Genomic DNA, 23,550 nt, shown 5'->3' on the forward strand with positions numbered 1-23,550 from the left:
CAGGCAGGTATCTTATCGCATACCCTAGCGACATGACCTGGTTCCACTTTCACGTGCGTCCGTTTACACTATTTGGTACGTCCAGCTTGACAGATGCTCCGCGACAGTTTGGGCGCCGTACTGTGGGATATGTACTACCTAAACATGATGATGGCTACTTTCCGAATCTATTTGTTTCATATACCGAAACCTATATACGATTTTCGCAACTACCTAGAGGTTTTCTACACAGGAAGTTCTTGACTGTATGTACATAGTACACTCCCAGTCCATATGGCTACCCATGACCCTGCAATTCATGATCTGGAGCCGCGTGGCACCGTGGGGCAAATCAACCCCGCCATGACAGCGGGCTCCGCACCCGCCCTACAGCATGCGCACTTTCTGAGCAGGCACTGGCAGGCTCGCAGGGCGTTACAAAAGCTTGAACACACCGTTGTAGTTTGATGAATACACTACGAGACTGTCTAGGCTCCCAGCAAGCCTACCTAGTTACGAGAGGCATGAATATACCCTCCGAGCCCGGAACCGCCCTTGCCGCTTCATTCGCTGTGCTCAATTCTCGTCATGTCCTCTTTGCAGTGGCGGTGTTTCATGCGTCATTCAATGCCATGGAGCTTTGTGGGGAACGGCATTCTATTGAAAGCTCCCGAGGTACCCACGTACCTTGCCTTGCTTGCCAAGCTTACCAACCCAAGGAAGAGCACATGGATTTCCCAGAATTCCTTCCACGGCAGCAAGAATTACCAGCTGACATCATCCCAAGCTGGACCTTCGCTCTCACGTCCCCACCAGGCATTTTCTTGAAACCCCAGTGTTTTCTTAGTCTTCTCGAGGCAGAAGAATACAAAATTTTACGAGAACACGGTTTCTGGACACTTTAACATTCACAGCAGAGCACGAACACACAATTTTGGCCCGCTCAGATTGACACACACTACAACACACATACACACCTGGTGTAGAAAGCAAGCCGACTCCCGAACACCCAAACGAAACAAACAGCGACCAGAGTATAATGTCTAGCCTTCACCGGCGGGCTCTTGCCGGGGGCAAGACCGTATCCCGCAAAGCACGCGCGAAACCCGAATCCGGCCTCTCTTCGTCAAACCCCTCTCCGAATGTCTCTCCAGGCAATTCGCGCGCAGGCTCGAGGGCGAACTCACTCCCTGGTAGCCGATACGCTTCCGAAGACGAGTACATGAGCGACCACGAAACTGACGACGTTATGAGGGTGGACACTAATTCCATTGATGGGGACGAGGGCGCCTTTGGTGGGGAGACGAGCAACTGGGCCGAGCGGCTTCGAGACCGAGTAACCGAGCTTCAGGATCGCAAAAGGAGCAATTTACAGGGGCGCGTGAAGAGTTTGACTGCATACAACTTCTTGCTCGAACACAACTTTGCACAACGACAGCTCGACCAGTCCGTCGCCGAACTACTGCCCTTGTTCCTCAAGTTGATCCAAGGCGGCAGCGAAGAAGAGCGCTCGCAAGCGCTACAGGCGTTCACGCTGACGATCCTAACCTGCGGCTCGGACACTGTTTTCGAAGAAGCCCTACCAATATTGGAAGAAGCGTGCTACGATGCAGAGACACAAGAGAATAAAGTCGAGGCACTTCGCGCCCTCTGCATTGCCGTGATTCAGGGAGGTGGGTCACAGGATGCAGCTAAGGATCTCCTCGAGTATTTGCTTGCAATCATCGAAAGCGACGGGGAGTCCGTCAACGCGCTTGACAGCGGGCCCGTCGTCACAGCTGCCCTTCAAGGATGGGCCTTCGTAGCCAGCCACCTCTCTGACCTGACCTTCCAACAAGGCGCGGCCATCGAAGCCTTCGAGGAACAACTGAACAGCTCAGATGCGGGGGTACAAACCGGCGCAGGTGTCAACATTGCGTTGCTCTTCGAGTGGGCCCGGGAGTACGAAGAGGAGACGGGCGAGAGCCCCGACATGCAATATAACCAGCACCGTACCACCACGCGCATGGAAGAGATTGTACGCGACTCGTCCAAGTCTGTCTCGAAGAAAGACCGGCGCAACGTGCGCTCGAAGTTATCCAGCGTCCTCACTTCATTGGAACGTGGCAAAGGGCCTGGTTATTCGACGGCCGGCCGCCAGGGTCCAAACCCACACACAGGCGGGGCGAGGACGGAGGACGAAGGGGATTTCCACGAGTTTGGCTATCGCGAACGAATCCGTATCTATAATCAGTTCTTGCTGATAAATACTTGGTCATTGGAGGCTAGGGTGGAGATGCTGAAAGCGTTACTGAAGGGTGGGTTCGGCATTCATTATCTCGAGAATCCCCTCGTGCGGGAAATCCTGAGCGGCGCAGAGGTCGAGTTTGTCTCGGAACGGCGACCGAAGAAATGAAACAGCGGAGGCACAGACTGAAGGGGTAATCATAGTTTTAGCCCCCTTTCCCTCTTTCCTTCTTCCTACCTCTTTTTGTTTGTTTTTTTCCCTATACCTTTTTTCCTGCGTATCACGGGTATGCTAGTGTGGATAGGCCACTATCGTAGCATGGAGGTATTTTGCACCCTTATCCTTTCTCGACCAATACCTCTAGAGTAGTAATATCAACATCTCTTTGTTGCGCTCGTGTTCACGTTATGGCTGTGTGTTCTCACCAGTAGTTAGCTCTAGGTAGAACATTGTTGTGGGGTGAGGTGCTCGGGGTCATTGCCGGGGGCAACGGCTTCTTGGAATTGTCGCTTGCCACAGCTCACATCTCCATGAATGGAGCCGGGCCCATCCCGTTGATGATTCGTTGTATCAGAATTGAATGAAGCAAGCAGCTTTCCAATTATATTTACCGCTACCGCGGCCTATCGCTGTGCTTCTCGCTGGAGTGGAACGAGACTGCTGGTGGGCTTCGTTCTAAAGAGAGCCAAAAGCATAGCTAGTGGACTTGAAAAGCAGAAACAACGAAATGAGCCTTCTTAGCTGTGCATCGAGAACTCAAAGCGTGATGAGTTCAGATACCGAGATCAATGAATGAATGACGGAAAGTGATACACCAACTGTGCAAGCAGAAGAAACTACCAACCAGCTCTCTTCCTCTCTCGTGATGCGGGTCTTGGGAAACAAGCGAAATACTCCGTATCTTACGCAGCATGAACTTCCCCAGCCCGCGGAGCCGGGATTTAGGCCATTAGAAAGAATGCTGCCCAGAAAATAGACGATTCATTTTGACCTTTTCGACCAAACGTTAAAGTTAGTTAATGAGAGTGACTTGCGTTTGTCGAGGCTTGCTGCGTTTGTGTGGGGTGGTTGGGTGATTCTGCATCACCCATCACCTTTCCTTCCAGTGAGAGCGACTCGCCCCGGCGGGGCTCCCAGTCGAGGCAAAACGTTGGCGGGGCAGGGAGCAGGGGTGGGGAGTCGAATCCTGTTCGTCTCTTCCGATGGCCCCCCGCAGCGATTGAACTGCTGTGGTCCTTGCTGGCTTTTTCTTGGCAAAGAACGGAGCTGAACGTCAACAAACCGCCAGCTCGCGAGCCCAGCCTCCTTGATTTGGAGGTCGTTTCTGTCCTTTGAGTTCCCGATGACCACGCTTTCATTTTTCCCACCTCGGCTCTTCTTTCAATTCCTTTCACTTTTTGAGTTCATTGCATCGGGGGTATCGTTGCGACAGCGGAGCGAAACGGCGAAGCTATCGGCTTAGTACCGATCTACCGCCCGACCTACAGTTCCTTGGGTTAGGTACATACAGTAGTACCCTGACTTTGCAGGAAACTGCTTAAGGCTCTTCATCGATTTTTCTCTTCTTCGTTTTCATTCTGGTTTTTCGATACCTCCTGCCTTCATATCGACGCCCTGCAGCAGTCCGTCTCCGAGCCTCGTCTTTTCTCTTCTTCACCGTTTGCGAGCTGCATGTCGGTGCACCACAGACCCCCGGATTCACGCCCAATTGGCCATTTCGTCAACGCACCGCCAGCGCATCAGGCTTTCCCGGCCACAGTCTCCCCTCTTTTCGCTCTCCCACGTCCCCGTCACAACGCCTCCGATAGGCCCTCCCGGGGTCTGCAGAGCACATCCACATCATCTCTTCCTTCTCCCGCTCTGCAGAGAAGGAGAAACTGTCCAAGACGGCAAATTCCACGCATCGTCGACCCTTCCGACACCTAAACGACTGGTTGCCGACTCAACACCATATTGTTTGCGCCAGTCGTTAACTTGGGTGTTTCTTGGGGGGGCACCCTCCGACGCCAAGCTCGACGTAACATCACCAATAACCAACACATTCTCGCTCCTTCCTCCTCACCTGATCAGTGAGTTGAGTTAAGAGAGAGAGTGAGCGAGTTGCGTAACAAGATAATTGTTGTTGGCTTCTTCGCCACTCAACCCCAAGGCCGATTGGATCGACCGCCCGTTGCGACCTGCCCCGCTGCCACGAATTCTCAGGCGAACGAACAAGCAAACGGACGGAAGAACGAGCTGCTTCTTTCCCGCCTTTTCGTTACTTCAAATTGTTCGTTTTCGGTAACCGTACGTACAACGCGACTCGTCCTTTGCGTGACTTTTCCTTTTCCCCCATACTCTGCGGTCTCCACGGCGACCCTAGTTTATCGTCTTTCTTCTCCGTTTTTCTCTCACCTTGACCTTTCCTTTTCCCTCGTTCGCTCCACTGTTTGGCTGGGAGACGAGCTGTGCAACACACATCCTTGTTTCACGGCGGCCTCTCTCACCTACGGTTACTTCCTCAATACTCGGGATCGCCTTGACCGTTTGCCGGCGTCGGCATTCTTACACCACCAACCAAATACCCTTTTTCTTTTTATCTTCGCTTTTATTTGTCGGACACTTTCGTCTCAACTTGGCCCGTTGTCGTCCTCTTAATATTTGGTCTTGCCCGTTTTGAATGGTTCTCGAGATTGAGGGATCCGTGGAGAGGATTAATTGGGCGCCAAACCCAAGCCGCGCTGATACCTAACCGATCAGTAGGGAGCTACTCACTGGCCACCGGCTCTTAACGCAACCATGGGCATCGAGAGTAGAAACAAGTCAGCTCCACCGCTCCCCGCGCCCACTGAAACCAACTCGACCCTCCTCTCCGCCGCCCCCAGCAACCTTGTACCGAGCGAGGTCTCAACCGACTTGTCCAAGCCCGGCGACGACAAATCCACATACTCACTCCCTGACGACGGAACCCCAGTCACCATCAGGACAGGGCATCGCCAAAGCAAGTCGCAAACTTCGCTGTTGATCGAGTATTTCGAAGGGAGCAAGGCAAGCAGCGTATCCGGCACGAGCGAACGGCGAAAACCCAGCGTCCGAGTCCGTGTAAGACCAAGCAGCAAGCATCGGCACAAGGGTGGATCGGAACGAGACCGCATCAAGATCACGCACACCAAGTCGAGGCGAACGAGTCCAAATCGACGATCGGTTCCTGCTCGGAGCGAGACGGAAGACCTTTCGGTCCTGAGTGGAGACGTGGAGGATGTTGGCTCATATGCGTCGGCGACCGAAGAGAGTAACGTCAGCCGCAACCCAATCGACATCGAGATCGACCCGGGCGACAACATCACACGCCGTCGCCGCCCCGCCAGCCCATTGATTCCTGCCGCTGACGCCAAGGGCAGCTACCATGCGTCGACAATGAGCGAGATTTCAGCGATTCCTGCAGACAGCTTTCTTGACGGTTCCGGACCAGCCACATCCTTTGGCATGTCGGAAGGCAAAAGCACCCGAAGTAGAAGCCCGTCCCGTGGCGGCGATTACCTTCTTGGTGCCGCTGCCGGGTTAGGCGCAGCCGCTCTTGCCGACAAGCACCGAAGCAAGAGTCGAGATGATCGCGATCGAGACAGGGTCTCGGTGTCTAAGACCCGGGACAGCAAGGATAGGGACCGCAAACACAGGTCGAGCAAGAGCCGGACAAGCAGTGTGAGCAAGGATGAGAAGTATTCAGAGCGCGCGAGGTCGCCGCGCAGGAGATCCAAGGGCCATTCCGATTCCCTCATCTCGGGGGCAGACTCTAGCGTAGTCTCCTCTGCTTTTGCGCCAAGCCATCGGTCGATGGACCAGCACTCGATCCGTTCAGCCACCTCCAAGGCATCCTCAATCAACAACCCCAAATTGCTCGAGACGGTCGAAGATGCCATCCGTCGCCTTATTCTGCCAGAACTCAACGCCCTGAAGAGGGAGCAGAGCCGCCGGGGGACACGCCGGGATTCAACCACGTCCAGCACGACAACGGCGTCAAGAGACGAGTTTGCAGCGGAGAGGCGAAGATCGGGTGCCGTCGACAAAGCAGTCGCAACGCCGCGCGACAGCATGAGGAGCAAAGAGAGCCGTGATCGTGAGGCTCGTAATGACTTTGACGACAGCAGCGCTCTTAGCCACGATTCGATCGAGGACGAGCGCGAGCTAGACGACACTCCGGGGCGTGGGATAGATCGTCTAAAAGCTGCCGCGGTTGCGGGCGGTGCTGTGGGCGCGGCTGCCCTGGCTGCCAATGAAGTGTTCTTGTCACCGCCTGATGACAAACAGCGATCTAGACGAAGACGCCGCGCGGAGCTGCGAAGCCGAGGGGTGGGCTCTGATCTCACCCTGGAGGATGAGGAATCGGAACTCGGGCCGCCAGCACCACCCATGCCCTTGATGAGTGACATTAACGCCTCCGACGTGACAAGAGCGTCCATCCTTTCGGCCGAATCGGACCGGCCGCATTCCGCAAGCGAAGAGCTCGCCCCAGGCCGCGAGCTGCTCCTCCAGGACCAAACATCCACCACCTCCACCCCCACACCCACACGAACGCCAGTCACCTTACAAGCGCTGGGTACACAGCACGCCAACATTTCCCACGGAGATCTCAAAACCTTGCCGACCCAACGAACCGGGCAGTGGGACGAGTATATCATTGACGACAACGGCAAGAGGGTGCCGTCTCGCGCCTCCAAGCATTACAAGGAGGACGAGGAGGACTACGAAGACTCCGACTCTGGCCAGCCATATGCACCCGATGGCCCGTACGACTACTACAGCACTCAGGACGTCCCCCCTCCTCTCAAATACGTCCCGTACCAGCCGGAGAGGCGCGGCCTCAGCCCAATCCCGAGCGTTTCGGGCTACACAGAAGCCGGGAGCGAGCTGCGTCATGCCGATTCGCGGGCTTCCCACCGCACCATCGATTCCGTTTCTTCTGTTAGGAAATCGCCGCTTCACGATGGAGTTGCTCAAGGGGACGCCAATAACGGTGTGATCGCGCAGAGCGGCGAGCTCAACCGTATCCCATCCGGCGAGGCCGTTCGCGCGGTGGGTTACAACAACCCTGACTTCGTTCACCTCGCAGGTGTCGAGTCGAACGTGGCATCTCTCATCGACGGCTCGGGAGTTGAGGGCTCTGCCCTGACGGGCTCCTCCAGTGCCGTTGGGAACCCGCTCTACGGGGGCCGAGAGTCGATGGCAACCCTCGACGAGGAGATGTCCCGTGATCCGGGCACACCCACCAAGCGCTCTGTGGCGAACCAGCGCGAAATCGTGGATGGACGGGGTGCGACTCCCACTTCGGCGGGCCACCGTTCCGGTGACTTTGTTGAGTACGAGCTCGATGAATACGGCCGCAAAGTGCCGCAGACTACTTACCGGCAATCCCCGACCGTCTCCGAGGCGGCCATCACCAGCGCCGCAGTCGGCGCTGCTGCTGCCGCCCTCCGGAATCAGACAAAGGAACAGCAAGTTGTTGCGGATGACGAGTTAGATTTCCAGGGCGCAGGCGTCCAGCGGAACAAGTCCTTCAAGGAACGTACGCAACAAGGGCCGCGGCCGGGAATCGATACGGCCAGCGCGGAAGAGCTGGTTCACGGCCAGGATCAAGCCAAGCTGGGCTTTAGTGGCATGCCTGACCCGAACGATCCGATGCCCGAGATCGGCGACTGGAACGACGACGACGACCTCCTCACCAACCCGTCGTTGATTAACGGCGAGGGCGGCCGCGATGAGGAAGCGCGTTGGGCCGGCGACGTCACCCCCCGTCAACACCCCCAAGCGCGTGCCGACGATGTGGACTACCATGACCTTGATGGGGCCCATGACGACGGGACCTTGCCGCAGCAGCGTAGCGGGCACGATCTCGGCATGGCGGCGGGGGCGGCCGCAGTTGCCGCAGCTGTCGGCATGGCAGCGGCACACAACCACAACAACAACAACCAGGCCAGTCAGGAGCATGACGAGTGGTACCGGACGTCCGAGGACAAGAAGCGCGACACACTCATCACCAACCCGTATGAGGGCTCAAGCCCAATCGCCAACATCCCTGGGCTCAATAACAACCTTATGCCCGGCTATGACAACTCGGGCTATGACGATTTGTATACCACCCGCAGCCCGCTTGGGCACAAGGTCGACGAGGGTTACATCTCTCAAGGGCCCAACAAGACGCCGGATCTCCAAGGCAGCGTCAAGGGCAAAGGGCTTGGTGCTGATGCCGCTCCGGGCGCGGGAGCCATGGACACGGAGGATCCGTTCTATGGTACCCCCAAGCAACACGCCGCTCAACACCTTAGTGGTGTGTCACAGGCCATGGGCTCACCCATCTACGATGCATCGACTGGGGCTGGGATCGAGACGATTGAATCGAAGGATATCATTGCACTGATGCAACATGTGAGTTTATGAAGCCCAATGGCAGCCGGCTGACAAACACGGGAAGATTGATATAGAAAAATGCTAACACCGACTTAGTTGATGGTACGCGACGCCCAGCGCAGCGCGCGAGACACGGAGATCCTGGTGACCCTCGTGCGTTCTGCGACCGAGATGCGCAACAACTTTGAAGACATCAAGCGTATGCTGGCCGATACCGAGGACGTCATCATCACCGAGGTCAAGGATAATACCGAGAAATCTGTTCAGCGCGCCATTAACGGCCCCCGTCCTTATCCAGGTAGTGCCCCGCGCTCCATCCATGGTGGCTCGCAATCGGGCACCATCAACGAGGAGATCAACGCCAAAAAGCGGAGCATCTTTCGGCGTGCGCTGAAGGGCCTGAACGCCAAGGGGGCAAACGACCTTGGCCGCATCGAGGACATGCTCATGCAGCTGCTGACGGAAGTGGATGTGCTCAAGGCGCAAACCGCTCCGGGTCAAGGGGGCGCTCCGAGCACGCACGTCCCTGAGCAGCCGTACGACCACTTGGAGCCTGAGGTCCAGAGCGAGCAGGACCACGGGTACGACCCCGAGGGCTTGGCCGGCACTTCGACCGCAAGCCATCCCTCGCATTCGGGGTTCCTTTCCATCCAATCGCGTGGGACATCGGTCAAGCCGGGATATGATCGCAAGGTGTCGGCGAACCGGATCAGCACCGTGCCAGAGGATAACGAAGAAGATTATGACCACGCCCGGCGCAATGACGACAGTCGCTTGATGACGCCCACCCAGGAACGGTACGGCAACCAGACGCCGGTGACCACTCCGCCCGGTGCTGCTGCACAGGCGCAAAACCCTATGAGCAACGAGAATACGCCCCGCACCGAGGAGAGCGGGAAGAAGAAGTCGAGGTCCAGCTGGTTCCGCATTCCCAAGATCTCGCGGTGGTCCGAGACGACCGCGTCGAGTGGTGTGCCTGAATCTCGCCACAGCAAGCAGTCCAGCAAGGAGGAGAATTTCTCTACCTACCCCACAGCAGGGTCTCGCTCCGGGTCCCTCGACCACTACCAAGAGAACTACCAGTTTTCCCCGCCTCAGCCCTTGCAGACAGACAAGCTCCACACCGGTTTCTCGGAGACCAACCTGTCACACGGCGGTGGTCACGGTGGTCAGGATGCGTATCCTGAGGAGCACGACGAGCCGGTGTACAACTCGCAGGTATCGTCACCCTCGCAGCAACAGGGCGGTGGCGCCAACTGGGTGTCGATGAACATGACCCCGGAAGACCCCAAATATAAGGTGCACCGCGACTCGCTTAACCTCGTACACCCCCAGCCTCGCCAGGGCCAGACGGAGCGCTTCAAGGCGGCCCTCGAGTCGCAAGCCCTCGGATACGATTCGGGCCTGGGACCCCGGTCCGCCGATTGGGCCGGCTCGGCTACCAGCCTACAGCGCTTCGGCCAGCCGCAGCAGCAGCAGGGCCACCGTCGTGCCGACAGCTATGGCGATGCGTACCAGCAGCAGGAGCAACACCAACAACCACACTGGATGTCATCCCCTCTGGCCGCTTCGGCCATGACTGCCACATCCGGCGGTGCACCTCCGCGTCCGCCCAAGGAGGCCCTAGACGTTGGGGCCCCGCCCAGCCCGAGCCCGGTACCCCAGCCGCTGATGGCAGCGACCACCACGCCCCCAACCAACAAGCGCATCAGCAAGCTCCAGGGCAAGAGCGGCAGCCCCCTGCCGCACCACAGCGTCGAGAGCGGGTATGGCACCATGACGCACGGCGTTCCGACTGCCAGTTACATCAGCCAACACAGCCAGCATAGCCAACATAGCCAGAGCCAGCACAGCCAGCACAGCCAGCCAAGCAGCCGGGACGGGAACGGGAGCCCGAGGCTGGAGAACAGGAACTTGAGCGGTGCGCATCTGGCCGCGCCCAGCGGCGGTGTCAACAGGCGACCGAGCGGGCCGAGGCCGATGACGCCGACTGGGTCGGGTTCGGGGTCGAGGAGCTTAGGGTTGGAGGATAGGGATCGGAGAAGGGGTCAGTTTTTTTCTTGCTAATCTTCTTTTCGTTATCCCATATTCGAGCCACGAACTAACAACGACATGCACAGATACTTTTGGCTCGCAAGACACGGATACCTTTTAAGGGATATATACCTGTTAAGCGATGAAGTGGGTGCCTCCTTGTCGGCGAGGTGAACTAACACCTGCTGTGGGAAACTAAGACGTGTCCACCAATTCTCGCTAGACACGGGATACCCTTTAATTGACAAACCTTTTTGAGTGATGGGGTGGTTGCCTCCTTAGCGGCGAAGTGATTTAAGCACATCCCGCGGGAAACTAAGACGCGATTACCAATCCTCTCAAGACACGGATGGGTACTTTTTAAAGTGATGGGCTGGTTGCCTCCTTGGTGGCTAGGTGATTTGAACACCTGGCACGGGAAAGTAAGATGTGACCACTAATTACTCACTAGAAGGAAACCAACCCGGTCCACTGACAAGGGGCAGCCTGCTGGTCTGGGTTTCGCCCCTTGTTTTGTTTATCGGTCGTGGTGGTGGAGTGGGCGGAGATCGCGAGGACACTCGATGTTGTCTCGTGTGGTTAAAAATATGAAAATAAAAAGAAAACATAACGCAAGGGATGATTCATTGGGAGGGGGTCGGTGGTGATATGGGTGGGTTCGATTCAAACGGTCTGTTTTCATATAGATGTGTTGTTTTTCTCTACGAGATCTTGGGAGGGATGGGAAGGCTCGGGCTGATGATGGGTTGGCTAGCTAGTAAGCGGAAGGAGGGGGTTCTGACGAAGGGGGGGTAGAGCTGGCTTTTTGTTGTTCATTTGTTCATGATGATGTTGTTGACTTAGCGAGATGTCTGTCATGGAAGCAACGGTGGGACGGAGGAGGTTCAGTGTGTGCTACATAGGAGTAAATGGGACGATAAGGGTGTGGAGTGAATTGATATTGTCTTGTCTGTGGCGTAAACGATGCGATTGATGTGTGTTCATAGGGGAGGGAGTTTACTGAAATGAGAAATGGTAGTCACTATTTGTCTTGCTGTTGTGGATTACATTTTCTGATCCCCGCGCGTGTTTTGTGACTATCGAGTTTGAGGGGATTTCGAGTGCATTCCTGTTGACCCGAGTGACACGCATGTTTTTTGTTTGTCCCCGGTTGTTGAACGTTATCATGTCGGAAGCCCTGGAAAACGAGCGTGGGGGGCGGGTGGTTGTGAGTTGCCTCTTTTCGGGGCTAGCCTGTTTGGACTGACCGATGAGTGAGAGGAAAGGGAAAACTCACGCGACAGATGGGATGGAATGTCTCAGCCGGATGAGGTCAATGCTTTGGAACTTGTCTAGTTTGCGGGTTGAATGTTTGAGGTATGGGTATTGGAAAGGCGAGGTTATGTTTTGGTGTCAAGATGATGAATCTGGAATGTACCAAGGTTCAAGGTACTCTGTGCCGAAGTGCGGAATGTTTACCCCGGCCAAGTCGTAGAAAATGCTCCGAGATGAAATGCTCCAAGATATACTACTAACGGCAGATCGAAAACCAAGCAAACTAATGAACATTCGGGCTCGCTGCGAGCCGCAAGCTATCCTTGATTCCACAGGTTTTCCATCCCATTCCCACTTAAGACGCTCGGTGTGGCCATCACCGGATGCCGCAACGCCCGCTCGGGGCCCCCCGGCTGTCGCCGCCTGTAAGGTGGGGGTTTCGGACGCGCCTGGCCCGCCGGACCGGGCTGCTTGGCACCACCAACCACCCCCGCTCCGCAATCGGGGGCCCCGGGCCCATCAAAAATTCAGTTGGTGACTGGTGATCGCGTGGGTGGGTGACTCTCAACAACACGCAAGAGGATTCGATGATTTTGAACGCTGGGTCTGGGGTATATAAACGGGCGTATACCACGAGGTATGTACGAGTCCTTCATCTGATGTCCCTGGTTTTCCGTTTTGATGACGCATAAATTGGAGAATTAATAGAGTTAACATAACAAACTCCGACAAGCATTTCAACAGGGAAAGTCACCATAATTAATTAATCTACGAAGTACGACCTTCACAGTCAACCCTTAGCACTACGTTTTCCGAGCTCACGCCAACCCGAGATTCATCACCATGGCACCCACCGAGTCTTTCGTCATCAAGACGCCCTGCTCCAGCGCCAACATCGGCCCCGGGTTCGACGTGATCGGACTGGCGCTGTCCATGTACCTGGAGCTGCACGTCACCATCGATCGTTCCGTCGCCAAATCGGACCAGCCACTCAACTGCCGCGTCACGTATGAGGGTGAGGGCGAGGGCACCGACGAGATCAGCCTCGACCCCCAAGTCAACCTCATCACCCGCGTCGCCCTGTACGTCCTGCGCTGCCACGACCAGCGGAGCTTTCCCGCCGAGACTCATGTGCACATCAAGAACCCCATCCCGCTCGGCCGCGGCCTCGGCTCTTCGGGTGCGGCTGTCGTGGCTGGTGTGATGCTGGGGAAGGAGTGCGGCGGCCTGCATGATCTGACGCCAGAGCGGCTGTTTGACTTTTGCTTGATGATTGGTGAGCGAGCACCCAACCACCCACCCGCCCACCTGGACCCCTTCAAGACCTGGCCCTCTTCGCCCTCCAAAGTTCTGTCTAGGGACCCGTAGTACGACGGCTAGCTAACCTCAAACAGAACGTCATCCCGACAACGTAGGCGCGGCTCTGTTCGGCGGTTTCGTCGGCACGTACCTTAAGCCACTGGCCCCCGAGGATGTGGCTCGCGTGGAGATCCCTCTCAGCGAAGTTCTTCCCGCTCCCGCTGGCGGCATCGACACCGGCGCGAAACCACCTTCACCACCCAATGGTATCGGTCACCACATCAAGTTCCCCTGGGCCTCCCAAATCAAGGCCGTGGCTATTATCCCGGAGTTTGAGGTGCCCACCGCAAAGGCTCGCGAGGTGCTCCCTGCGCAATATCCGCGGCCCGACGTGGTACGTTTTGTCCTCTCTCTTTCCCTCCTTCTCTCCAGTTATCGTTGTTGGTTGAGATGGTAGGCAATGTCGGAGAGCTGACCGTTGATGCTGTTTTAGACCTTCAACCTGCAACGCATCGCCCTACTTCCCGTAGCACTAGGCCAGTCGCCTCCCGACCCGGAACTCATCTACCTAGCCATGCAGGACAAGCTGCACCAACCGTACCGCCAGACCCTGATCCCCGGGCTGAGCGAGATTGTCCAGTCCATGACGCCCGGTACCCAACCTGGCCTACTAGGTGTGTGCCTGTCCGGCGCCGGGCCGACCATCCTAGCGTTGGCGACCGAAAACTTCTCCGAGATCGCCGAGCGCATCATTTCTAAGTTCAGGGAGAACAAGATTGTTTGCAATTGGAAGGTGTTGGAGCCAGCCGAAGGGACGACGGTGACTCGGGCGTAGGTACAGGCGTGGGCGTAGGCGGCTGGCTAAACCTTGAAACGAAGAAAGCACAGGAAGAGGAAATTTTGGAATACAATTGCTGTGATACCCCATCATCCTCCAGTACACTTCAAATCGTTTTCTCACTTAAGAAAACGGCCCACATGCTCATTGCCACGCAACACACAATGTGCAGCGCTGACCAAGCCCATCCAATCCAAACCACACCCTCGTATGGCGTCACGCTCCTCCATCAATGAACCTGGGTCCCCCGGCTCGATAAATCCCACTCCCTGTGAGAAAGCAGCCGGGCCGAGGACGCCGAGCAGCGGCTCACCCAAATAACCCGCAGCAATCTCTCCCAGAGGCTGAAGGCAGGCAGTCAGGCAGTCAGGCTGGAAAGGAACCAACAAACCGCATAAACCCTGCATACCGCACAGTGCAAGTGTGTGCACAGAGACAAGGCGCCCTGCATTGCATGGCATGGAAATGCGAGATGAAAACGGATCCCCCCATCCCACCCTTTTTCCCACGAGGTGCACACGAGGCGAGTTAGCCCAGGCGCGTTAGGCGAGAGGAGGCGTACGCGGGAGGAGGCATTGTGTCAGAACGTAAAACACAACAGCTCTGTCTGTGGTTAATTAACCGAACATGCCAGATCTGACACATTTTCGAAGCGAGATTTTAGAACTCACTCGCTTTCGGATGCCAAGTTCTCTAAAAACCGGGTAACTGCAAGGTCTTCCATACCTAACTAATAGAAGAGCGTATACCCTGTCCCGCCCTAGGAGAGACGCCATGACTCCTATACTAACAAGTGTTGTCGTTGTGTACTCGAATTTTCTCATTCAAGGTTAGAAAAACAAAAGGACCAAAAGAAAGAAAAACGGAGCAAGGTAAAGATGAGGATTGGTGGTATAAAACGCGCTCGCTTTCCCATGATGCCCCTGTCAGTACCACGCCGTTGAAAGTAATAACCAGACCAAAAAAGCCAAATGCCCCCCGCGGAGTTTTTGCTCCTCAAAAGATACCCTCATGCGTCAATCTTTTTTGTCCTCCATGATTGATAGTCCTTCTCCCCTTGGCCGCCTTCCAAGCCACGTTCTCAAGGCGGCGATGACCCCGGCGCAGAGTCTGGAGAGAGTTTTTGTTGCGGCGTCGGTGTCGGTTCAGACGATGTCGACCCCCCTGGCTTTCGCGCGTAGACCGTGTAGCTAGGCATGTCAACAACAGAATCGCCAAAGAGGACGCTAGCCCGCTCGGGGAAATAGACGAGAGGTGCGAGGGAGGGGATACTCACTATGGCCAGTACATATGTACGTTTCGGTTTTTGATCTCCTTCCTCAATTCCACCAAGAAAACCTGGACCTGCTCAGGTGTCCACTTCAGGGTTTTGGAGAACAGCCTTGTCACCATGCCGCTCAAGCCAAACAGCAAGTTCTCCATTTCGAACGCCCCGATAAGTTTCAGCCGCTGATCCCTCGGCCACGGACTCAATGGCATCTTGTGGATGACTTCGGTGACGTCCTCAAAACCGCGCTCCTCAAACCAGCGCTTCCACCGCGTGGGGTCGTCAATAGGTGTCCCATACAGGCAGGTGCTTTCGTACATAGCGTCGGAGAACCGGCGCATCGGACTGTTTTCGCGGAGGGTGTGGTCGTCGCAACCGAGGATGCCGGTTACACATTGAAATTCCAGGTAGCCGCCGGGTTTTAGGTGTCTGGGTACAAGGTTAATCATGGACTACCTGGCTGACTTTCTCATTGAGGCTCTGCGGAACTTTAGCGGGGGTCAATGTCGTACCTGTAAGCCTGGTCTATGAGTCGGGGCCAATCCCGAATGGCGAGGATGAGATCGCGGGCGAAGATGAAATCGAATGAATTTTCCCTCCATGCCCACTCCTGCTCAATGTCATCGAGCTCGAACTGGCAGTTTGGTGGGACCCTAAGCCATCGTATCAGTAGCTTGCACGAGTTGAAGGAATGGGCTTCCTAAATCTTCATACCATTCTGGCTGTGTCGGCGCAATATCAACACCCAACACCTGTGAGCTAGTCAGTTACACATAGCCCCTCCCTCGGTAGTACAGCATGCAGCTGTGAGACGTTCATACATCTGCTGAGGGATACATATCCGCCACATCGATCGACCATATGCCTACCAGACAAAACTGTTAGCCACACCACACACACACAGACAAACCTCGGGACCGGATCCCCGGGTCCGTCATGCACGACACCCCGCCCAAGGAACATATAACGTACCCGTCCCGCAGCCCAAATCTAAGATTTTTTGGGGGTTTTCGGTGATTGGCGCAAGAAATCGCCGTTTCTCGAGTAAGGCGTAGTACTTGGCGTGGCACATGTCTAATTCCTCCTTGTTAGTCATGCCATGCTAACCTTTCTCCCATCAAGGTTGCCTAAGGTTTGTCGAAAAATTTGGCTGGATAGGCGAGAGAGCAAACGCGCTGCGTTCTTCAACCCTGCCAGTCGGTCCCGGTTGGGGAATGAAAGAGTTGGTCGAAAGAAAAAGGCAACACCAACCGATCCTGTCCAATTCCACGTCATCCATCGGCATTCCATATTCTGCGCAGCGTTAGTGACCTGCTGCCATTCCCCCGTCCCACATTCCGCGCTCCCCGCGGCAAGAACATCTCACCTTCCTTGCCGTACACGGCATACACACGTCCATCCTCAACCTTGCCTCGGAGGACCGAAGATGTTATGGAGGTCAATGAACTCCCTGAGCTCGCGACATCGGCGCCCTATAGGTTCATCGAGCGTTTCAGCATGGCTGGATCTCTTTCTCCCCCTCTCCTCCCTCGCGACCCCTGCAAGATAACTAAGCGCCGGTGGGAATAAAAACGCTGCTACACACCTCGTCCTCGTCCCATGTCTGTCGCATACAGTTAGCCGGTTCGTGTTGCAGCATAAAGAGTATAAAAGCTCACACCCGTAACGCGCATGGGCAACTCACGTCGTCCGCCTGAATCAGGTTCTCCGCATCTTGTGGGTGCATCATGATGCGCTTCGGTTTTGGTGCGAGACGGCCGAGGGCCTCTCTGTCTGCGGTCGTGCACCGATTGTCTCCGCGGATGTCGGCGCCGCCTCGTTTTTCGTCAATCGGTCATTAATCGGCTAGGCGGGTGTGGATACGGAATGCCCAAAAAAGATTCCACAAGGTATAGTTGATGAGGTAAGGGCTGACTTCGCTTCGAGGAGAAAAGCAGTGTCGAATGCTGCGAATTGCGGAGTTTGTCGGTCGCGGTTGGAAAGACAGAGAATGGACCACACAGTTGGCACTTGCTGGCTTTGATTCCCTGCCCGCGCGCACGGGGTGCATCCCTCTTGGCGTCTATCCCAACTCCAAAGGAACCAGAGGCGGGCTGTTCCCGTTCCGCCGTGGGGTCTGAATGGGAAGGCAGTGTTTGGGGGATCATTGGGGGCTTGGGGCCCACAGGGCGAACCCACTAGCCAGTCCCGGTGAACACAAGTTCCCCATTCCCAGGGTCTTCCCCGTTCTGATTGGGGTTCGCCAGTTGATCGAACCCGGCCAGTTCCAGCGCCAGAGCGCCCCCAATGCCCACCGATTTTTTAAAGTGTTTCTTCCCACCACCTCAGGACACCTGCAGCAGCCGGAAGAAGAGGGTTGTCCTCTTTGGTTGCGTCTCAACCATTCCGAGTGTGCCTTCTTGCCTACGTCCCATCCACGGGTCTGTGACGGGCAAACGGCATACATGGACTAACGCAGTGAGACTTAGCATCATGCGAAACGATGGGGATAACCTCTGCAGGCCCGGGGAACCGGGTGCCATCCATCTCAGGTTTTGTCAGCATCTCGCTCTTCTTTTCTCAAGGTGGACAACCGTTCCTACCAATTCGCCCGGCGAAGCTACACTAAAAAGAGTGGCTCGGAGGTGGGAGGTGGGCAAGCGAGCGGCCTGGCAGGTTGAACACCCAAAAAGCTGGGCTGCCGGGCTCTCACCACCGAGACCACCCACCCACCAGCCCTCGCGGTCCCAGGGAAACGTTCCGAGAGGGGCAGATGGGTGGCTCGGTGGGTCGGCGCCATTCGATGTGTCCATGCAGGCAAGCTCTTCTGATTTAGCTTGGAGCTAGCAATGCCGCTTCCTTGTCTTGAAATTACCACGTTTGTGTTGAGGGCGGAGAGATCTTCCACACCCCTTTCCGCTTCCTCGTCAGCGTCACGCAACACCTCCACCCGCACGGTGTCACATCGCATGTGGTGGCTGGCGGAGCCAGCGACTCGGGATTTCACTTCACCTCCTCTCACTCCTCCTCCCTGCTCTGGGCTCGTTGTGATTTTTTCTCAAGGTCGGGAGACGGGAGGTCGGTTATACTTTCGTATATCACGCTTAACATTACTCTCCGTGCTCGGGAGGCTAGTTGTCTAGGTAGCGTTAACATTAACCACCCCGGGTTTAATTTCAGGAGATTGATAACAAACACGTGGAGTTTCCCTCAAGGGTGGAAGGGGGGGAAGAGCCTCCCGCCAAGGAGCTAGCTTGGCAGCTCGGCTTCGTCGAGGGACAGACTGGGGATAGTTTCGACGGCAATACGGTTCCCACGCTGGATAACGGTGTCACTGGCTTGTGGTTGGCCAAGCTAGGGTTCTTGTCCAACCGAGAACAGAGTTTCTTGGAAACGCAATCGTCCTGCCGAACAAACCGGCTCGCTGCGGGGTTTCCAGGCCCTTGGTTGATGAAACGAAAGGGGAAAAGACCCATTCTTTTCTCCCCATCCTCACACAAAGGAGAACCCGGGCAGCCGGGGAGCTTGCTCGCCGAGAGAAATGGAGTCATGAAAGCCGCCGGTGGGCCCGGGATCTGACACGGGTAGGGCTTGAACAAACCCATTCCTCTGGGTTTGACCCGCCTCAGGAGACGGGATGACGGACGGAAGTGCGGATGTGCGGTGTTCCCTCCACCTCCAGGCCTACCGTTAAATGCTCTCCCGTATTTGTCCCCGGTCACCTTGAACCCAAGCCGGAAACAAGGTGGAATTCGTGATATAGCCCTGGTCGCTTTAGCTCCAGTGTTCAGGTCCATATCAGGTGCTGCTCCGCTCCCTGCCCCTCCCCAACTCACTCCCTCCCTCGAGTACTCAAGAAGAAGGTTCTTCCCAATTCTTTCTCATCAAGCATATTGTAGACTACAGCCGCCTTTCCACGAACCCGTTTTCCCACCTCCAAGTGAGCCAGCATGGATGACACAAGCGCCGCGCTGAGGGCTGCCGAGGAGCTCGTCGATGCCCTCAAGAGCCAGTCCCAAGTCACCCCCGCCCAGCACCTAGCTCTGCTCGAGCGCGTCGATAAGGTGCGCAATCTCCTCGAGACGCCATACGATGTGATCGAGAGGCAACAGGAAGTCATGTGCACCTCGGGTGTCATGTACACCTTGATCATGACCGGCGCCATCAAGAAGGTCCCAGACGAAGGCACCATCACGGCCGATAAGCTGGCAGCGGAGATGAACATGGACGTCTCGGCGATCCAACGGCTCATGCGTGTGGCCATCGTCTCTGGCTTCTTCGACGAGCCAGAACCCAGCGTCTACGCGCACAACGCTCTCTCGCAAGCATACCAGCTCCATGCCCAAGGTCCCTTCTTTGTCCTCTGCATGGACTTCAACAAGATGTGCATGACCCTACCCGACTACTTCAAGACACACCAGCCGGAGGAACTATACGACATCAAGAAGTCGCCCTTCTGCTTCAGCATCGGGCAGGAAGGAAAGACGTACTACGAGGCGATCGATGAGAACGTTGAGCAACGGAATATCTGGAACGCCTGCCTCCAGATCATCGAGAAGAACATGCCCATTACCGGCATGTTCCCCTGGGAATCGCTCAAAGAGAATGTGGAGAAGGAGCCGGAGCGCCCCTTCTTTGTTGACGTTGCTGGCGGGCGAGGCCAGGCGCTGCTAAAGCTACAAGACGAAATCCCTGGGGCCTACGGCGGCAAGTTGATTCTGCAAGACCTGCCCATCGTCATCAACTCGCTGAAGCCCGAGGAAATCCCAAACATCGAGGCCATGTCCTACGATATCTTCACCCCCCAGCCCGTAAAAAGTGAGTATCTCCCAGCCTCCCTAGCACCTCCGCAGCGGTATGAAAGTCAACATGCTAATCCACACCAGACGCCCACGTGTACTTTATGCGGCGACTCCTCCACGACTTCTACCCTCCCGTCTGCCTTGACATTCTCAGGAGCACCGTATCGGCCATGGGCCCCGACTCACGCTTGATTGTCTGCGACATGCTGGTGCCTGAACGGGTCCAGCCTGGGCATTTGAAGGAGCTATACTGGTTGGACCTGAACTTGATGTCCATTAGCGGGAAGGAGAAGACTCTCGAGGAGTTCAAGGAGATGTTTGACGCCGTCGGTTTGGAGTTGGTCAAGGTGTGGCCGTCTGACATAGGGGCGACGGTGCAACTTGAGACTCGGCTGAAGAGGTCATGAGGCGGGGATACGGGGGCGGGTACGCTGGGGGGGATACAGGTTTTTAAATTCCGACTTGCATAGCAATGAAATCAGATTCCCAATTTTGCTAGGAACTCCGTGAACTCCGGCTGTGTGGTTCCAGTAAAACGGAGACTACGAAGTCAGGTTGGACCTGGGAACGGCCATCCGAGGTGGGGGGGGTTTATACCTCCCGGAGTCGGACGTCGGCACATCGTTTTCAAGAACGAGAAAGGAGAAACTGAATGGGTTCCACCAAGATCAAGGTTGCCCTAGACACCGTGGCGCGAAATGCACTTGCCTCTTGTACATTATTCCCAGTGGAAGGCACCATCCTACCCCGTAGTGTAGTCTGATCCTGAACCTCTCTGTGGCTGCAAGGACATCCATCTGTATCGATAACGTTGCGGGATACAATTAACTTCCATATGGACAGGGGTTCTAAAGTGGTCCGAGCTCTTCAACCCCTTGCTTCCGGACCCACCCTGGAGCTCCAGCCAGTCGCCAATGATGCGCCGCGGCAGAGCAATCACAGAATGGCCGTCAGGAAGAACGCGTCGTTATTTTAGACTCTGGGCAAACGCAACTCTCAACACAACTACCCGTCCACAGTCGACACAGCAGGCAAAGCACCCCGTGATTCCCACAATCTCACGTTGTGCTTGTGCAAATACTTTCGACTCACCCTTGTCACCACGAAAATCCCCTCTCAACAGTAACAGAACGGGACAGACACCACCATCACCAAGTACGAGGGCCGAAGGCGACCTGCGGAAGGGGTACAAGGCATTAGCCAGCGATACAACTCTTGCGAGCGAGATCCGAACTCATCCTTAGATACGACGGCTGCATGTTGAGTCGATAACCCCTCAACCAACAACGACAACCCCCCAAACATACTATGGCAGACACGCTGCACAACGCGCCCATTGTGCTCGACAACGGGTCCGGCACCATACGGGCCGGTTTCGCAGGGGAGGACGTGCCGAAATGCCACTTCCCATCATGGGTAGGGAGGCCGAAGCACCTGCGGGTGCTGGCGGGCGCGCTGGAGGGCGAGGTGTTTATCGGCCAGAAGGCGGCGACAGAGCTGCGTGGGCTGCTGAAGATCCGGTACCCACTAGAACACGGCATTGTGACGGATTGGGACGATATGGAGAAGATTTGGGCATATGTGTATGATGAGGGGTTGAAGACGCTTAGTGAAGAGGTAAATCAGCCCTTGAGGTGGCTCTGTATGGATGGATGCCAGGGCAGAAGGCGAAGCAGACGACTGGAGCTGGAAGGAACCACGGGAGAACTAGGTCGGCTGACACTACTATCTGCAGCACCCCGTCCTCCTAACGGAACCACCGCTCAACCCGCGTTCAAATCGCGACACGGCCGCGCAGATTCTTTTCGAGACCTTCAACGTCCCCGCCCTCCACACCTCGATCCAAGCGGTGCTCTCCCTGTACGCGAGCGGCCGGACAACCGGCGTGGTGTTGGATGCGGGGGATGGTGTATCACACGCGGTCCCAGTATTCCAAGGCTTCACGGTACCCAACAGCATCCGGCGGATCGATGTGGCCGGGAGAGATGTGACCGAGTACTTGCAGACGCTACTACGCAAGAGCGGCTACGTCTTCCACACCAGTGCCGAGAAGGAGGTTGTCCGGTTGATCAAAGAGTCGGTCACGTACGTGGCCCGCGACCCTCGCAAGGAGGAAAAGGAGTGGGCAGCCGCCAAGTTGGACCAGGGGAAGGTTGCCGAGTATGTGTTACCGGATGGGAACAAACTCAAGGTAAGCAGTCCGCGTTTAGTAGCACACTCCATCGGCCGTCCACGAAGCTTCATACTGACCGGTGACTCTTTTCTCCTCCCCAGATTGGTGCCGAACGCTTCCGCGCCCCTGAGATCCTTTTTGACCCTGAAATCATCGGGCTTGAATACCCCGGTGTGCACCAGATCGTGGTGGACTCAATCAACCGGACAGACTTAGATCTACGCAAGGACCTATACTCCAATATTGTGCTGTCGGGCGGCAGCACGCTGACCAAGGGCTTCGGTGACCGTCTGCTCTCCGAAGTACAGCGTGTCGCCGTCAAGGATATGCGGATTAAGATCTTTGCGCCACCCGAGCGCAAGTATTCGACCTGGATTGGCGGAAGTATTTTGGCGGGATTGAGCACCTTTAGAAAAGTATGTTGCGTCCGGTTACGACGCCACGCTTTTTTTTTTCATCTACCCCTCCCCTTTTTTCTTTCTTTTTTCCCTTTCCCTCTAGCTAACGAGATCATAACAGATGTGGGTGAGCATCGACGACTGGCACGAGAACCCCGATATCATTCATACCAAGTTCACATGAGTTGTGTTGGGGGTGACGATGAGTACGATGTACTGGTGTTTTTAGCAGCTCGACACGTGGCGTAGTTCGTGTCAAAATTTCTAGCAAATGGTTGCGTAGGATCTCTGCGGGAGGTGCCACGATAGGAGCGCGTCGAAACAGGCCACCTGTCTGTGACAAATGTGGCGGCGAGCTATGGCGGATCATGTCTGACGAGTTGAGTAGTATGGCATGGCGTATGATGTAGTCTGGGCACCGTCTTCATGGTGGGCGGGGATGTGCTGTCTCAACAGGTCGCTGCGAGGACGTTTTAGGTACAACGAATGATACCCAGTTTTGATTCCATGCCTAGAGAGTTAAGTACTTTAGTTACCAGGGATGTTGTAAACTTGAGCACTACTTAGGCGCGGCAACTACAAATTGGAGACCCAAAAGTGGCGGTTTAAAACGCAATGCATTGCGATGAATAATCATCGCAGCGGGGGGTATATGAGTAACTCGTACTGTACAGTCCTCCCTTTTAACTCTCCATGGTGAATGAGAGACAAATCGTCCCCTCTCAAGGCCGCAACACCGAGTCAAATAACTGATTTTTTTCCTTTTTGACCGCCATCCCAAGCCATGACCCATCATTGACCTTTCCCTTTTCCGTTTTTGCCCCGCCTTCCATTCCGTCGCTTCGCCATCGGGATTTCGCCGTCAACCAGAGACCCAAACCAGCCAAAAACGCCATGCTTGCCCCATAATAACACC

General features: G+C 55.8%; 6 protein-coding genes across 6 annotated transcripts; 5 read left to right on the plus strand and 1 right to left on the minus strand.

The window, feature by feature from the left end:
• Positions 1 to 1,018: 1,018 nt before the first annotated feature.
• Positions 1,019 to 2,374, plus strand: C8A04DRAFT_23829 (interferon-related developmental regulator-domain-containing protein; the record flags this gene model as incomplete). The annotated part of the gene is made up of 1 exon (XM_062778831.1): positions 1,019 to 2,374. The coding sequence occupies one exon, from the start codon at positions 1,019 to 1,021 to the stop codon at positions 2,372 to 2,374; it is 1,356 nt and encodes a 451-aa protein (XP_062641407.1).
• A 2,610-nt stretch (positions 2,375 to 4,984) lies between these two features.
• On the plus strand, positions 4,985 to 10,745 carry C8A04DRAFT_8658 (uncharacterized protein; the record flags this gene model as incomplete). The annotated part of the gene is made up of 4 exons (XM_062785195.1): positions 4,985 to 8,608; positions 8,687 to 10,219; positions 10,256 to 10,637; positions 10,711 to 10,745. The coding sequence occupies 4 exons, from the start codon at positions 4,985 to 4,987 to the stop codon at positions 10,743 to 10,745; spliced, it is 5,574 nt and encodes a 1,857-aa protein (XP_062641408.1).
• A 1,976-nt stretch (positions 10,746 to 12,721) lies between these two features.
• C8A04DRAFT_23831 (GHMP kinase) lies at positions 12,722 to 14,012 on the plus strand (the record flags this gene model as incomplete). Its single annotated transcript, XM_062778832.1, has 3 exons — positions 12,722 to 13,154; positions 13,273 to 13,571; positions 13,671 to 14,012. 3 exons carry the CDS (start codon positions 12,722 to 12,724, stop codon positions 14,010 to 14,012), a joined length of 1,074 nt encoding a protein of 357 aa, XP_062641409.1.
• A 1,278-nt stretch (positions 14,013 to 15,290) lies between these two features.
• Positions 15,291 to 17,011, minus strand: C8A04DRAFT_23832 (Trans-aconitate 2-methyltransferase; the record flags this gene model as incomplete). Its single annotated transcript, XM_062778833.1, has 9 exons — positions 15,291 to 15,711; positions 15,795 to 15,935; positions 15,997 to 16,034; positions 16,104 to 16,147; positions 16,255 to 16,356; positions 16,534 to 16,575; positions 16,649 to 16,754; positions 16,868 to 16,885; positions 16,967 to 17,011. 9 exons carry the CDS (start codon positions 17,009 to 17,011, stop codon positions 15,291 to 15,293), a joined length of 957 nt encoding a protein of 318 aa, XP_062641410.1.
• Positions 17,012 to 19,211: 2,200 nt separating this feature from the next.
• C8A04DRAFT_23833 (uncharacterized protein) lies at positions 19,212 to 20,470 on the plus strand (the record flags this gene model as incomplete). The annotated part of the gene is made up of 2 exons (XM_062778834.1): positions 19,212 to 20,079; positions 20,148 to 20,470. The coding sequence occupies 2 exons, from the start codon at positions 19,212 to 19,214 to the stop codon at positions 20,468 to 20,470; spliced, it is 1,191 nt and encodes a 396-aa protein (XP_062641411.1).
• Positions 20,471 to 21,371: 901 nt separating this feature from the next.
• On the plus strand, positions 21,372 to 22,818 carry C8A04DRAFT_23834 (Actin2-like protein; the record flags this gene model as incomplete). The annotated part of the gene is made up of 4 exons (XM_062778835.1): positions 21,372 to 21,680; positions 21,799 to 22,254; positions 22,338 to 22,652; positions 22,756 to 22,818. The coding sequence occupies 4 exons, from the start codon at positions 21,372 to 21,374 to the stop codon at positions 22,816 to 22,818; spliced, it is 1,143 nt and encodes a 380-aa protein (XP_062641412.1).
• Between the last annotated feature and the right edge of the window lie 732 nt (positions 22,819 to 23,550).

This window comes from Dichotomopilus funicola (genome assembly GCF_033296635.1).
Source record: "Dichotomopilus funicola strain CBS 141.50 unplaced genomic scaffold C8A04scaffold_1, whole genome shotgun sequence".
Classification (NCBI taxonomy): Eukaryota; Fungi; Ascomycota; class Sordariomycetes; order Sordariales; family Chaetomiaceae; genus Dichotomopilus; species Dichotomopilus funicola.